General features: G+C 40.5%; 1 protein-coding gene and 1 non-coding gene across 10 annotated transcripts in view; one reads left to right on the top strand and one right to left on the bottom strand.

The window, feature by feature from the left end:
• Cadps (calcium-dependent secretion activator 1) overlaps positions 1-15,389 on the bottom strand; it is a 259,032-nt gene that overhangs the window by 119,247 nt on the left and 124,396 nt on the right. For all 9 annotated transcript variants that reach the window (XM_019041273.2, XM_019041278.2, XM_072304444.1 and 6 more), the window contains exons 2-3: positions 12,762-12,975; positions 3,226-3,379 (exon numbers count right to left, since the gene is read on the bottom strand). In XM_019041273.2, the coding sequence (XP_018896818.1) occupies positions 3,226-3,379; positions 12,762-12,943 (336 nt within the window). In that variant the 5' untranslated portion in view covers positions 12,944-12,975. The remainder of the gene's footprint in view (positions 1-3,225; positions 3,380-12,761; positions 12,976-15,389) is intronic.
• TRNAV-AAC (transfer RNA valine (anticodon AAC)) lies at positions 652-724 on the top strand. The gene has a single exon. It is a non-coding gene; the product is annotated as a tRNA-Val (tRNA).

Raw genomic sequence — 15,389 nt, 5'->3', positions numbered from 1 at the left:
TTCAGAGAAAACCAGTGGCACCATCGTGTTTCTCGCAAACTTTTACATAAGAATCAGTAGTCAAATCGCAAATTCCTCACACATGCAACATCTCCATTGAAGAAAATTTTACGATGAAACCAATGGAGCCACAATTAGAACCTTAGTTTTGTATAAACGGAGAAGCGTTTAAAGTTTAAATTAAGAAAATATCGATAATTGATAATTGATCAAAATGATCGCAACGGCGTCGGCGCACAGTGGATCGAGTCAATCAGAGAGGTCGAACATGAAATTTTGACTAAAACAGCAAATTTTGATGTTTATTTCGTCACAATTTAAACATTAAGAGGTGGTTCTAACAGAGTATTTCACGAGGAAACCAATGGAACCACTTTTAGAACCTCAAAGTTTTGTGTAAACGGAGTTATAGGCGTTTAAAATTTCCAAATTTTGTCCGACCTCTCCTATTGACTCGACTCACTGTGCGGCGAGCGGGTGCCTGATATATGCATTGCTGATGGACTTCGAACGCTGACGTAAAATGACGTGATGTGCTGACTAAGAACCGTGGCCGTAGGGAATTTCGCGCAAATTAGTGAATTTTTTAATCGCCCGTCATAACGACAGTCTGCACTGTTGAGTATCGGTCAGATTCGCAACACTCACTCAGTTTCCGTGGTGTAGTGGTTATCACATCCGCCTAACACGCGGAAGGTCCCCGGTTCGATCCCGGGCGGAAACAAATGTTTTATCCACCTCACGACTTATCCTGCCGTGCTTAGGAAAAACGCCGTATGAGCATTCAAGAGTTCCCAAGTTTCCTTCGATAGAATGTTTATTTTTGAGGAAAGTTATGAATATTTTTCAGGAACTTAACAGGTAAAATTGCGAACAAAATTACCTGAAAAATTTGAAGAAAAATATTTAAAAATTTTCCTGGCTATTCTTGATTTACCAAAGGAACGCCTGAAGACTTATACGACTTTTTCCTTAGCACAGTATTAATATACGAGGCTTCAATCATGTTATACGTATTTTTTTAGCACAAAACATGGCAACATACTGCCTTTAAACGTGATTTACATGTTCCCATCGAATGAACTTCCCAATGAACGCATTTAAATCAAAAGGAACTAAATTAATTCCGACACGAGCCCTGAGATCCAAGAGAATACATGTATGACAGGGGTCATGTCACAGTAGATATAATTTCTTCTGATTTAAATGCGTTCATTGATAATTTTCGAATATCCGATGGAAACATTTAAATTTCAAAATCGATTGTATGAGGATGTTTGAAGGGCTTGGAGGACAAGGCGCCTGGGTGCAGTTTTCGCTATTTCGAGAAATATGTGTTTGAAGTTTCGAAATTACATGGATCCTTATGGCGGGAAGGAAGTTCAAACTGACTTTTTGATGCTTAAAAATTGGAAATAAGGAGCGAATTTTTCACAGAATACGCATTAAGACTACTTCTACTTGAAATAATTAATATCTCAATTTCTTCAAAAACTGCACTTATGCACCTTGTCCTCCAAGCTCCTCGTTTCAAGATTTTAGGTTGAACTTCAGGTAAAATGCAGTAGAACTGGATTTGATCTAATTTGCAAATTATTGCAGAACATGGCACCGTAAGACGTCACAAAGGAAACAAAAGGGCACTCTAGCTAACGAGAACCTGCACTTCGCTCACCTCTGACAAGATAATTTTGGCAACTTGGAGCCAGGACAAAGAGGGTTCGCAGATCCTCTCAAAGCTCAAGGAAGCGCTATATCGAGCGTGCTTTTGTCGGAGTGGGGCGTTTTTTCACTGCACGGTGCATCTCATGAATTTTCAGACCCCCCCGCCCCCTTTCCACCCGTCCCAACCCCCTTAAACCCCCTTTACACATCGACCGACACGGGTGGTGCATATGCACCCACCGCTGCAATTTTCACCGGAGTGTATACCTACGTCACAGTAAATTACCATCGCGGAGAGGCAACAGAGGACGTAGCAAGGGTGCCTCTAAAACTAGTAGCGAAAAATCAGTTCTATTTCAGGACCTTTGGTGTACCTACTTTCCCAAAAAAATTCAGTACCTGCTTAACAGAAAAATTCAATACTTTTCAGTGTCTAAATGTGACGAAATCAGAAAAAAAAATCGAAATTTTCACGCGAAACGCGACAAAAATGACGCAATCAGGAAATTTGAGGCTCGTTGGTGGCCTGGAGATTGACTGACTGCAGAATCAGGTTCTGAGGTCAAGGACTGGACAATGAATCGATGCCTGCATACTTGCATGCTTTCCAGGTTGTCTTGGAGACAAGCGTGGCATGAGGCGAAAATTTCGAAAAAAAAGGGTAAAAGTAGAGTATGGGAGTTGGTTAAGTTTACTTTATTCGGCAGCATGTCCAAAGATATTAGATAAACACAGAAAAAAATTGAATGTTGATTTAGCATTTATACTGTTGACAAAGCGTGCGACGAGTATCAAATGCTGATTTTATTAAGAATAAAATCGCTAAAATTTAAAAACTCAATTTTTCCTTACTTAAGTTTTGAAGTTTGAGTTCACTTGAGTTCGAGTTTTTAAATTTTAGCGATTTTATTCTTAATTTAAGTGTACTTTCCTTGTTTTTTTTTGCAGATTTTACTTAAAATAAAATGCTAACTCAACATTGAATTTGTTGAATTAACCGTCGACGTAGTTGACGCAGCATTTTTGGTTGTAAAATCAGCAATCATTCACATTTTCTTGACATTTTAGGTGCTAGAGCAAAATTCATTTTTTCCCCGTGAAAATGAGGTACGTAGAAAAGGTTTGCGTGCTTTGTAGTTGCTTTCAAAATAAGAGCTTAGAGGACAAGGCGCATAAGTACAGTTTTGGCTATTTCGAGAAATACGAGCTTGAAGTTTCGAAATTACATGGATCCTTATGGCGGGAAAAAAGTTCAAATTGACTTTTTGATGCTTAAAAATGGGAATTTGGGAGCGAATTTTTCACAGAATTTGCATTAAGACTAGTTTCACTTGAAATCATTAATACATATATCTCGATTTTTCAAAAACCGAACTTTTGTGCCTTGTCTTCCAAGCCCCTCATTCATCCTTGTTGCACATTCTTTAAAATTTTAAGTGCTAAAGCAAAATTCGATTTTTTTTTCGTGAAAAGGAGGTACGTAGAAAAGGCTTGCGTGCTTTGTTGTTGCTTTTAAAATATCTAGTTGAGTTGAAGGATGTAAGGGAGCGATAGTCTTACCTGGAGGTCAACTTCAGTCTTTTCGCTGACGACGGAGGGACTAGGGCTCGTCGGCCTCGGGATGGAGTTGGTTCTCGAGGTTCCACCCACGCCCATCCCTGCGCTGAGACTCGATGTTTCCATCGAAACGGCGCTTCCTGGCGACAGGGATCGGCTAAAATCACACGCAAAATGTTTCAATAGTAGCATTTTTAGCATTTAAAAAATAATCAAGTGTTACATGTTTTTGAAATCTGATCAATGGAGAAGTTACACACAAACATTTTATTACATCACCTGAGAGTGCCTAAAGAGCTGAGTTTGCAATATTATTCATAATTTTTTCTGAGACGGGAAATCGGAGAAAATAGATTTAAAAGTGAGAAAATGTGCGGCTTTATGACGTTATCTGACGTTATCGTTATTCAATCGGATTTTTCCTTGAATCGAAGAGCAAACGCCTCTTGATTTACGTAAGCGGATTTCCATTAGAATCAAGAGTATTTTTTCTTGCCAATGTTTTTAAGAGTCTGGACTCTAGATCCAAGCTACTTTTTTTACCGGTGCATGTATTTTGGCATTTAGGTTATTTTGTAAGATTTTCTCCAATAATTATTCAATTTCAAAACCAAGGATATCTTCGCACTCAGTTTTCCAGGCAGTATTATTTTAAAGATGAAATTCACAAAATTCAAGACACCTGCATATTCCCTAATTTAGAATTAAGTTAAATTTTGTAAAGGAAGGACGGGCAAAGCGCCCTCACCTATTGCCGCGCTAGAGTGAATAATTTTATTGTGGCGCCTGAATGCAACTATTCGTGTTATATGGATGTCCAGGTTGCATACGCGAATGGAAGGCGATTTGACTTCTCAGTCGCTCGACACTTCACCCGCGGCTATCAGCATGGCACTGCGAGGACTCTGGAAGACAAAGCGTCTTCAATTTTTCACCAATTTTACAAAGTTGAACAATCACACTCAGATCTAACTGTAAAGAAGCAATTAAAATGTATTTTTCGGAAAACGGACAACGTCGAGATGAAATCCTGAATACTTAACTTTATCGACCAATTCTTTTTGTAGAAGGAACCGTCAAAGCCCCCTTACTCATTACCGCGGTGACTAATTTTATCCAGGCGCCTGGATGCAACTATTCGTGTTTCATGAACATCCGGGTTGCATACGCACAGAATTGAAGGCGTTTTGATTTACTAGGCGCTTATCACCTCACCGCGGCTATCAGCACGGCACTGCGAGGACTTTAGAGCGTCTTCAATTTTTTACCAATTTCACAAGGTTTTGTACAAGTACAAGGGGTACAAGGTGTTGTTACAAATTTGCACCCTTACTCGTCGTTTTTATCATGAGGAAGCACCCTTCGCAGTAACTAAACCTTATCGACGGTGTAAGTCGGCAATCACATAACTCGATTTGCGACGTCGCAGACTTCCTGTCATACTTTATTTTTTAAACGGAAAACTATTCGACGGCAATTCTTTGAAACTGCCGTGATTTTTCTTCTCTTTGCGAAGAAAATTCTGTAAAAACTTCGAGGAGTTATGTCAATTTGTTTTCCTTTAAAAAAATAACATAGAGGCGGAGATTTTCAGACACCGCAAACGAGTTATGTGATTGCGGACTTCCACCGTCGTTATGTTTTTTATTTAATAATCTGAAAGTACCAGATGGGTAGTTTACTTGAAAATTTTGCAGCCAAAATTCCGGGCAAGCCCGCTTTAAAAGTCCAAGGGCTGGAAGGAATTTTAAACGCGCCGGAATGGTGGGAAAGTGATAGAAGTGATGTACTACGGCAGTATAATCGCTTTCTCCTCTCATTTTCCACTCGTTTGTTAGAATAAAAGGAACTTTCATGTGGAAGTTGGAGGGTATTCAAATGCAGATAAAGTTCCCCATTACTTTTCATGATGGGTAGAATATAACGTTGAATTCCTTTTGTAACTTCTGCATCATTCGATAACATTGTAGGTACAGGGTAGAGTCCCTTTATACCCAGAGTTAAGACAACTCGATTATCAGCAGACTGGCAGCCGGCCTTGGCTGGCCATGGAGGCACAAACGAGTGCACCCAAACGAACGATATTGAGGGATAAGGATCAGGAATCCTGCAATGTCTGTCATCCAAAAACAACAACATCAACAAAGTTGATCAATTAAAAAGAAAATGAGATTGGTTTGTGAATAATTTCTTAATCTATTTTCATTTTGGACCGATAGAAATAACAATTTACTCTTGATAAACCACAATTAGGTAATATTTTCATTATTTTTGTTCACATCGAGCCACCGCCATCTTGACGCACTCGTTTGTGACTCCATGAGCGAGAACCAATCAGAATTGGATTTTTTTTAGGCCACTTTCAGCCCAACCAAAAGTGAGTTGTCGTAACTCTGGGTATAAAGGGACTCTAGTACGGGGTGTTAAAAATATATTGTCCCTGGGTGACGGTGGCGATCCGACAGCGCGGCCAGGTCGATCATGGAAGGGGTGACGAGGGGGTTGACAGGGGGCTGCAAGGATGCCGCGAGTCCGCGGAGCTAAAGGGGTGGGGAGTTGTGGGGGGAGGGGGGCGCTCTCCTCTGGGAGTACACGTAGTGAGCCATTGACAGAATGAAACCTCCAACCAGGATTCGTATCTCGACGTCCTTCTAATCCCGGAGTTGTTTTAATCAATGCCCCCGGTGTCCCCCTCCCACTCCCCCGGGCCCGTCACCCCCCTCCCACCTACTACCTTCGCCACCGCGGTGGTGGAGGCGGCGGTATCCGGTATCACGAGATCATCGCGGCACTTGAATGAGCCCGGGCCGCCTCCTGCGCCGCGATGCCGCGCCCTCTCGCGGGATTTCTGGCTGGAGCCTCGGTTTCACAGACGGCGGGCGACGTGAGGCTGGTCGCGCGGCTTACGGTCCTATTCTGCCTAGAGTACCTGTATAGCGAGAGTATGGACAGATGTGAAACTCCGAAAATCCATCAGGCCTTCACCGATGCTTCTGCGAATAAAGTTAGGGCCCAGAAATGCAGCCAACCTATGAATTTCAATTATCCAGAACGATTTGTTACAAACCGTCGTTTATAAAGCACGTATTTGACTCAATTTTTGCATAAATTTACTCGTTTTTGCGGAAGAACGCTCATTTCTGTACATTCATGGCCATATTGGTTAGAATTGGAATTTGCACACTCTGCAGATCGACAGTGAAATTTTGTGTGGTAGAAGTTGGTTAAAGGGATGGCTGCATTTTTGGGCCCTAAGACCTCCATGAAGCGATCTGTCCATACTCTCGCTATACAGGTACTCTAATTCTGCCTTGCTGAGGAAGAACGCCATATGAGTCTGGAGTACCTTTAAAGGGAGAGTATGGACAACTTGAATACTTGGAAGATAGGTTTGATCAGGTCGTGTAGCACCGCAATCACACGCTGAATGTGGGAGCTGAATGTGGCTTGAATGTGGAAGTCATCGGCCCGATGCCTGAATTTTGCGCGTGACGCTCAAAATTCAGCAACGATCCTCAGCAACAATCGAACCAATTTTGAATTTGTCTGAACTATTCGAGTAGATTTTATACACATCTGGATGAAAATAACTCGAATTTTCTAAATTTCAGCCGTTGGGCGATGACTGTTGACTTCCACATTCAGGTGCTAAATTCAGCGTCTGATTGCGGCATAGCTCTTGGGGCCCAAAAGGGCAGCCAACTTATAAACTCGAATTATCCAGTGGTGCTAATTTAAACTGTAAGTAAGTGCACTGATCAAAAATTATAAAATCACGTATAAAACTTTGATTTCACATGAATTTTCTCAGTTTCAGAGTCTTAATCCTTAAAGACGCTTGTTTACAATGCGCTGTCGGCCATATTGATTAATCTTTCAAATGCATAGGTTGGCAGCGGCACTTTTCCAGTGATTTTAGTCATACACGTCGCCGCTCTTTTGGGCCCCAACAGCTACATAAATCGAGTTGTCCATACTCTCTCAATAAAGGTACTCTATATGAGCCTTCAGACGTCGCCAAATTTATTTCGACAAATGAAGCATTTGGGAACATTTGGACGGCGTTAAGCAGAAGGGAACCAAGCTACATCTGCTACTGACAAAGTTAGCGGGGCAATTCAATTTTTTTACACGAAAACGATTGAGCGGATTTTTTTTTCAAAAGTCAGTGAATATTTTGCACAATACGAAAAAAGTTGACTAAAAATTCCAAAAAAATTCGCAAATGTTCTTGTAAAAAATTGAATTGCTGAATTAAATTTAGCAATTCTTGATATGGTTTGGTTCCTTTCTGCCAAACGCAGTCCATTTGTAAATTTTATTCTCCCGAATTTTCGGACAATTTTGTTCCCAATTTAATCTGAAATATTTGAAAATTTCAAGGAAAATAATGTATAACTTTCTTCCAAAATAAATTTTTTACCCGGGGAAATTTGGAAACATGCAAAAGTTCATACGGCGTTTTTCCTCAGCACGGCAGTATTCGTAATCGTTCCTTAAACAACCCCTTCACCTTTGGTTAGAGGGCTTCATAATGCTTTGCACTCTAAATAAGGGATAGTTTTAGGAGGAATTTTAAAAGCATCATGAAAAGGTCAGTATCCGCACACCTCGAGTAAAATTCACCATTATAACTTTAGAAATGAGTCCTTCAAAGGGATTATAATGATTTACCACCACAAAAATACAAAATACGAATGAAAATAAACTATACGAGTTAAGTAAATAGCACCAAAGGTCCACTCATATCTTAAATTTTGTCAAAATAATACAATTCTTCCGCGTTTTGTAATTTTCGAGGACCCTCCATCAAAGAACCGTAAAATACAACTCTCAATCGGTAACTTCATTAATTTAAAAGCTAGCCTGTTTTTCAACGAAGATTAAACGGGTTTTAATTTTCCTTCAGCTGCGTCTGCAGCAATTGCTGCTACGAACATGTTGAGCGTGCCGATTTCGGTCATTACATACTTGAATCTCTGAAGGCGTTTCATGTGCGCTAATTCGTTCGTTCTCCAACAGAGTGCGCTACTTGCGTAAATAAAACGCCTTCAAAGAGTCAATTATGTAATGTGCTAAAATCAGCATGCACAATATATTCGTAACAACAATTGCTGCAGACTCAGCTGAAGGCAAATTGCTTGCGCACATAAAATGCATTCAGAGTCATGTATGTAATGAGCGAAAATGACGTAGTTTCGGGCTAGACAGCAGTAAGGACATTATTCCTCCAGCGAGCGAAAGGAAACAGTGCTTAGTAGTAAAGTACCGCCCTCTTCTGCGAATTTCTAGCCTGAAAATGTGTTTGCTGTGCGTCCAAAACGCAAGCAGAAAGCATGCAGAGGATGGTTTCAGGATATTCCGTCGACGATTTTTTGTCCGCGCACCTATCTTGCCCAGTACTTTACGTCCACGCGATAAATAAGCAACAGTGACTTGGTACAAGCGTTATATTTTAGTCCGTGTGTAAAATTATGTAAACAATATCGAAATGAGAACATTGAGAGAGGAGAAGGTGTTGTTATGGTAACACATTTTTTACATGAGATGTTACTTTCTTCTTTTGATTCATCTTTTCAAATTGTCATTGTTGAATATTTGGTTTTACTTCTATCCTTAAAATTTTTGATATAAAATATACCTTATACACACTTTTTTTCTTCTTTTTTTTACTTTTTATGAAAATATAACTTCATTTTAAAAAAATTTAGATTTTTAAAACGTGGTAAATATTTGTAAAACCTTTACCAAGCAATGACATCCATATTAATCTCCATGAGTCGTAGTTGTTTTGAAAGAAATTGTAAAACAATGAATAAAACAGGAGAAAAAACCAAGAAGCACGCAATCTTTAGTTTTAACCCATTTGTACATCGATCTTTAAGAGTCAAATACGTCCAATATTGAGCATTTGATTGCGTGTACACCACGCTGCAGCACAGTAAAAGCACAAAATATAAAAGCAAACATTAAAATGCTTTGGAAATCATTAAATGTGATACGGAACCACCTTAATATTTATTATTACAAACCACATCCTCCATTGTTTTTCCGTCAACGTGTATGAGGGTAATCCGTGCAGAGTGTGCAACCATAATTTGACATCGTGAGTTGAAGAACACTGACTCCGCGAGTTTAAATATTAGAGCCAAACAAAGAGCGGCGCGGGCGGCCGGCCAGCGCAAAACGCGCATTGGCGCCTACAAACCTAAGGGGATACTTCAAGCATTGCGCCAATGCGCATTTCGCGCCTACAAACCTACGGGGATACTTCAAGCATTGCGCCAATGCGCATTTCGCGCCTACAAACCTAAGGGGATACTTCAAGCATTACGCAGTGCGCCGCAGCGCACCACGGCCACCACCACAGTGCCTCAAGCAACTATTTCACGACAGCGGTGTTGCAAAGGTGTTGTAAGTGGACCAAAAGTCCCCTGCCGACAAGACGCGTGGACGTAAACTACTAAAAAAAAAACAGGTACGCGGACAAAAAATCATTGACGAAACGCCCTAAAACCCATTTTACCACCATGGTGAAAAAGCTGCGAATCAGAAACAAAGTTCTCTGTTTGTTTACGTTCGAACAAGAACCGGAAAAAAACACATTGGATCTAGAGTCCAGACTCTTGAAAACATTGACAAGAAAAAATACTCTTGATTCAATCGGATTTTTGCTTGAATTAAAACGAAACCCGCTTAAATTAAGAGGCTTGGTGCTTGATTTAAGCTAGATTCTGATTGAATCAAGAGTACTTTTTCTTGTCGATGTTTTTAAGAGTCTGGACTCTAGATCCAATGTGTTGTTTTTTCCAATGAGGGCTCGATATTATATCGATCGACGCAGCCACTAAATCAGTCAATACGTTCCCTCACAAAAAGTAGTCCACACTGGAAAAAAACACATTGGATCTAGAGTGCAGACTCTTCAAAACATTGACAAGAAAAATGACTCTTGATTAAATCAGATTTAAGCTCAAATCTAGAACCAAGCCTCTTAATTTGAGCGGATTTCCTTTTGATTTAAGCTTAAATCTGATTGAATCAAGAGTCCTTTTTCTTGTCAATGTTTTCAAGAGTCTGGACTCTAGATCCAATGTGTTTTTGTTCCAGTGCAAAACGCTCTACTAAAGCGATCCAAAAATAGTGGGACCCGACGTAAAGTGAAGTTGAATCGTTTGAGGATTGAGAGGCGGAAGAAATCTCGACGTGACACGGAACGTGGGACGCGGGGGTGGGGGTCGGGCGTCTATTGATAGTGTCTCCGATTCCGAAGACGTTTGAAGCACTTTCGAAGGAGGAGAACTCAAAGGTTATTGGCACGCGGAGACGAATCCACGGTGCGCCTCCCCCGCCTCCACCCCCCGCCCACGAGATAAACTCACCCCCCGAGTGCGTAGGTGTGGAAGGGGGCGGAGCGGAGGGGGTGTTCGAATCCTTTTTCGAGCTCCTCGGCTATCCCGGTAATCTCGGCTTAAACTGCCGCGCCAAGGAAGAACGCCGTATGAACCCTCAGGCGTTGTCAAATGGACGTATTCATGCTAAAAGGAACTATGTTGCATGCAAACCCTATGCACATTGTGAAATGTATACTGTGAAATCATTGAGAAATTAATAATTATCATTTTTTTTAAATGAATAACTTGTGGTTACTATTATTAAGGTGATAAAACTTGAAGATAGGATTTTGTTTAATGGTTTAATTACAATTATCTCTACAATAATTTCCTTTGAATAGATTCTTGATACAAAAGGAAGAGCGCATAAAACTGTTCTTGCTACATTAAAAGAAATGTTTGTTACTAAGAGGTTTATTCTGGTTATAGATATTTTTCGTAGATCTTGAGTATTACTGATAGAAATAAAAGTCCTTCTGCATAGAAAAATGATGGCTTTGAAAGTTACATGCTATTATATGAAAAAAAGGTAATGAAAATAAATTTGCTGAAATATAAAATCTTTTAGCATAAATACGTCCAATTTTTTTTTTTTTTTTTGGTAAATCACGAATTGTCGGAAAAATTTGTAAATATTTTTCTTCGAATTTTTCATGTACGTAATTGTGTTCGCGATTTCACCTAAACAGGGTGTCTAGTTTTTTTCCAATGTGGGAAATCCTGATTTCATAATTTTTCTGAGTCCTGATTTTTTTGCAGAGAAAAATTAAAATTTCTGCATAAGCGTATGCGAAAGCAGAACTCTAGAATCAAGTTCTTAGGATTAAAAACAAGCTTTTCTCAAATCCTGATTTTACGACCGATTTTTCCTCGAATCCTAATGAGATCAGGATTAAATCCTGATTGACCTCGAATCCTGATGGAGTCGGGAAAACCCTGACGCCAGACACCCTGCTAAAGTTTTTGAAAATTTCAAAGTAAAATATGCATGGCGTCCCTCAAAAATAAACATTTTATCGAAAGAAATTTGGCAACCCTCGAATAATCATACGACGTTTTTCCTCAGCACGGCAGTAGAGGTCCCGCTTCCTTCCCAGATCTGATGGACGGGCCAAATCGGGTGCCAGGTGGGAGACAAGGGTATCGTTTGCCGTGCAGCTCTGTCGAATTCCGGATAGCGATCGTTCTTGAGATAAATAGCGTTAAGAATCGTATCTTATGACCCCCCTCTCTCTCCCCCGTGGTACATCCGTAACGTTTGTTATATGCGATATTTATATTACCTGGTCCCCGAAATCTACTCTATTATTATGATGATTTGAATATTCATTCATTTAAGTCCATTCATTATCTCTTTTAGCTATATTTTATAAAGTTTTTATACTGTGATAAATTAATAAATTTTAATAATAAATCTCTAATGTATCTCGATAATGAGGTCAGTGACGTGGCGTGAATGATCGACTATCGATTTTGCCCGACTTGAAGCTATGGTAAAGAATCGATTATCAAGGTGTTCGTTGCGAACACCCTGTACACCATGGAGGCATACCCAGCGTGCCACAGGATTTAGAAAATGAATCTCCCTGAAATTTCCCTGATTTCCCCAACGCATATTGCTAAAATTCCCTGACGATTGAAGTTGTACCAGATGGCTACAAAGACATAATTTGAAATGGTTTTCAGGATAAATTTATTGTTCAAATTGTCAAGCCTGTTATAGAAAGCAAATAAAGGTGACTTGACGATTGGATTACAATTTGCTATAGCTGAGCCAAAGCGTCAAGATTGAGGTTGCCAGATTCTTTTATCGCAGAAGCGTTCATGATAACGTTTAGCGCGCGTTGTGAATCACGTAGAGCATTGAGTTTTCATGAGCGGGTGATTTCAATTCACGCACCAAGAATCGTTAAATATCTTCGGAAAGAGTTGATTTCGGTAATTTTCGTTTGGCGCATCGTGTTTTACGTGAAATTTTGGTTAAGAAACATGTATCAGAATGCTGAAATTTGCACCTTGTCTAGTGGTTCATTCCCTGACATTTCCCGGTTTCCCCTGATTGTGACAACCTTGATGCCTTGGGTTGGATGGGTTAAATGGAGCGCAAGTGCAATATTGGACAGAGACATAGTAGATGAGACTCACCTGGGCATGGCGGTGGTGGAGTAGGGGGCGTCGAGGGTAGTGGCGGGAGGTTCCTGTACATGGTGCTGAGTGGCCGGGTGGGTGGTGGGCCCCCTCCGGGGATCCCGCGGGGGGTTCGAAGGAGCGTGGCCGTGCCTTTGGTCCTCATCACTCTCCTCCTCCGATGAACTCGGGTCTATCATAATAGACCCAAAGCGCCAATCCCTCCGCTATCCTGCAACACGATAAATCAACACAATTAGAACACAAGAAACAGTAGGAAAAATCAGAATAGAATCGAATGCTTGGTCCCCGGCACGTCTACACGACCTTACATGGACGTATTTCATGTATTTTCACGTATATCTGTCGCAGGCAAATAATGAAATCAGGCATTTTGTCAAATGCCTAAGCAAATAGTTAAATTTTGACGGTTTACACAATTTTGTGAATTTATGGCAAGGAGCTCGCGAGTTTTCAATATTTTTTGGAAAAATAACTCATCAAACCTACGAACTCTTTTTGTCTCTGCCTCTTTAATTCCTTCTCATATTTTTATATGTTCACTTTATAAAAATTCTGTATTTTATGACATGCTGAAAATTTCAAGATGAGTGTCGGTTCAGGAGCTAAAAATCGTTTAAAATACTATTATGTGATCCAAATTTTTACCGAGAATTGTTTCTTACAGGAGCAATTAATATTTTGTCTAAAATCAGGAAAAGAACCAGCATCTCAATTTAAGTTAGAATATTTCACTATTTGCCTAGGTATTTGACAAAATGCCTGATTTTACCGTTTACCTGCGACATATCCATAAGAGATGAGCTTGAGCCCTGCGTTCCATAAGGCCTTGTCCACACGAGCGCGGTTCGCGGAACTTATTCCGAGGAACTTGTTCCCGGAACAAGTTTTAGCTGAGCTAAAACTTATTCCTCCAAAACCCGGAGCTTCCCCCGTACTCTGAGCTTCTATATATGTTTCTTTTGATGTGAATTTGTTTTTTTTTTGTTTTTTACGTCCTTTACACGTCTTTACATTTATTTTCGTTACTTTGGCGGCCGTAATAATCTATTATTTTGCGATAATTGTATAGTTTTATTGAAGTTCCGGTTTCAGTTTGGGCGAACTCGTGTGGACAGCATGCCTCGTTTCAAGGAATAAGTTCCGGGAACTGAGCAGTTCGTCGAATAAGTTCCTCGAACCGCGCTCGTGTGGACAGGGCCTTGGATAAAGTTGACTTGTTCTTCTTCGAAAAATGAATTGCGTTCATTTGTGGCCATATACGGATGGCCAAAGTGAGAAACCACGTATCTCCGTTTGCGACGTATCAGACTTCTTGTCAAATTGTATTTTTTCTTTGTGAATCCAGTCAAAGAAATTTCTTAGAAACTTTCTTGATTTTTGTTCTCTGTTAGTAGAATATTCTGTATAAATTTCAAGCTATAAATTGACTTCTTTCTCTTCGAGAAAATAAACTAGGAGCGGGGATCTTGAAACACCAGCAATGGAGGTACGTGGTGACGCTTTTTGGCCATCGATGTACACGGAGAAAAAAAAACCTCGTGCGTGGGACCCGAAGTTTCGGTCATATGGATCTCTGAAGTTTTCGGATTGAGCAACTGATAACTTTAAGTCTAGCCGTCGAGGTTCGGATCCCACATCTGAAACTTCAGTTCTTACATCTGAAGTACTTCAGATGTGAGAACCGAAGTTTTTCGGATGTGAGAGCCGAAGTTTTTTGGATGTGAAAACCGAAGTACTTCAGATGTAAGAACTGAAGTTTCAGATGTGTGATCAAAACCTCAGCAGCTGGACCTAAAGTATTCAGATGCTCAATCCGAAAACTTCAGAGATCCATGTGACCTAAACTTCGGGTCCCACGCACGAAGTTTTTTTCTCCGTGTATCGACGGCATTCGATGGTAAAACTGCAGAAACATGTAAGTACCTCGCTTTGCGACGGAAGATGCAAGTAGTATAGTCTAACGGCAACCCATGAGAGACCACTTAGTTAGTCCATCATTTTCCTCCTTGGTCTCTAAAAACCACCCGTCTCAACCCCATCGCTCCATAATCCCTTCGTTTTCTTTGTCGAAAGCTTTGTCTATCAATTTCAATTATGTATCTGCCCGCAGTATCTTTTCTTGCCGTCTCTTCTAATCTCTTCTCCTGTTTCATCTGTGTCTGGTTCCTCTGTCTCCCCTTCTTCCAATGTCTAGCGAGTCCTCATTTGACATGTTAGGAGTCCTAAGACCCAGCAAGTTCATCAGACTGGGAGAGTTAATGACAACCGATTCAGTGGCGTGGCGTGCTTTGCGATATATCGATTGATTCGCCACTCAAACCTATGAAAAAAGATCGATTATCAGGGTGTTCGCAGCGACACCTTAGTAATCGATTCTTTACCATAGTTTCAAATGGCGAGGTATCGATAATCGATCCTTTACGCCGATTTCGCCTCCCGCGAGCATGGTTCGTTTAAATTGAGATTTAATTTGACAGGATCTCGTTCGATTCCCTCTGTCCGGCAGTTTTACCATCCCTGGGGTTTTTAATGACAACGCGGACACTGAGGATGCCTAGGTCTCATTAGGAGAAAAAAGTTACTATTATTGGACGATCGCCAATAAGGCATCGAGTCTATGCG

The sequence above is a fragment of the Bemisia tabaci genome, chromosome 9, assembly GCF_918797505.1.
Source record: "Bemisia tabaci chromosome 9, PGI_BMITA_v3".
In the NCBI taxonomy this organism is placed as follows: Eukaryota; Metazoa; Arthropoda; class Insecta; order Hemiptera; family Aleyrodidae; genus Bemisia; species Bemisia tabaci.
Note: the sequence above shows the minus strand (reverse complement) of the source record. Positions and strands in the feature narration are given on the sequence as shown.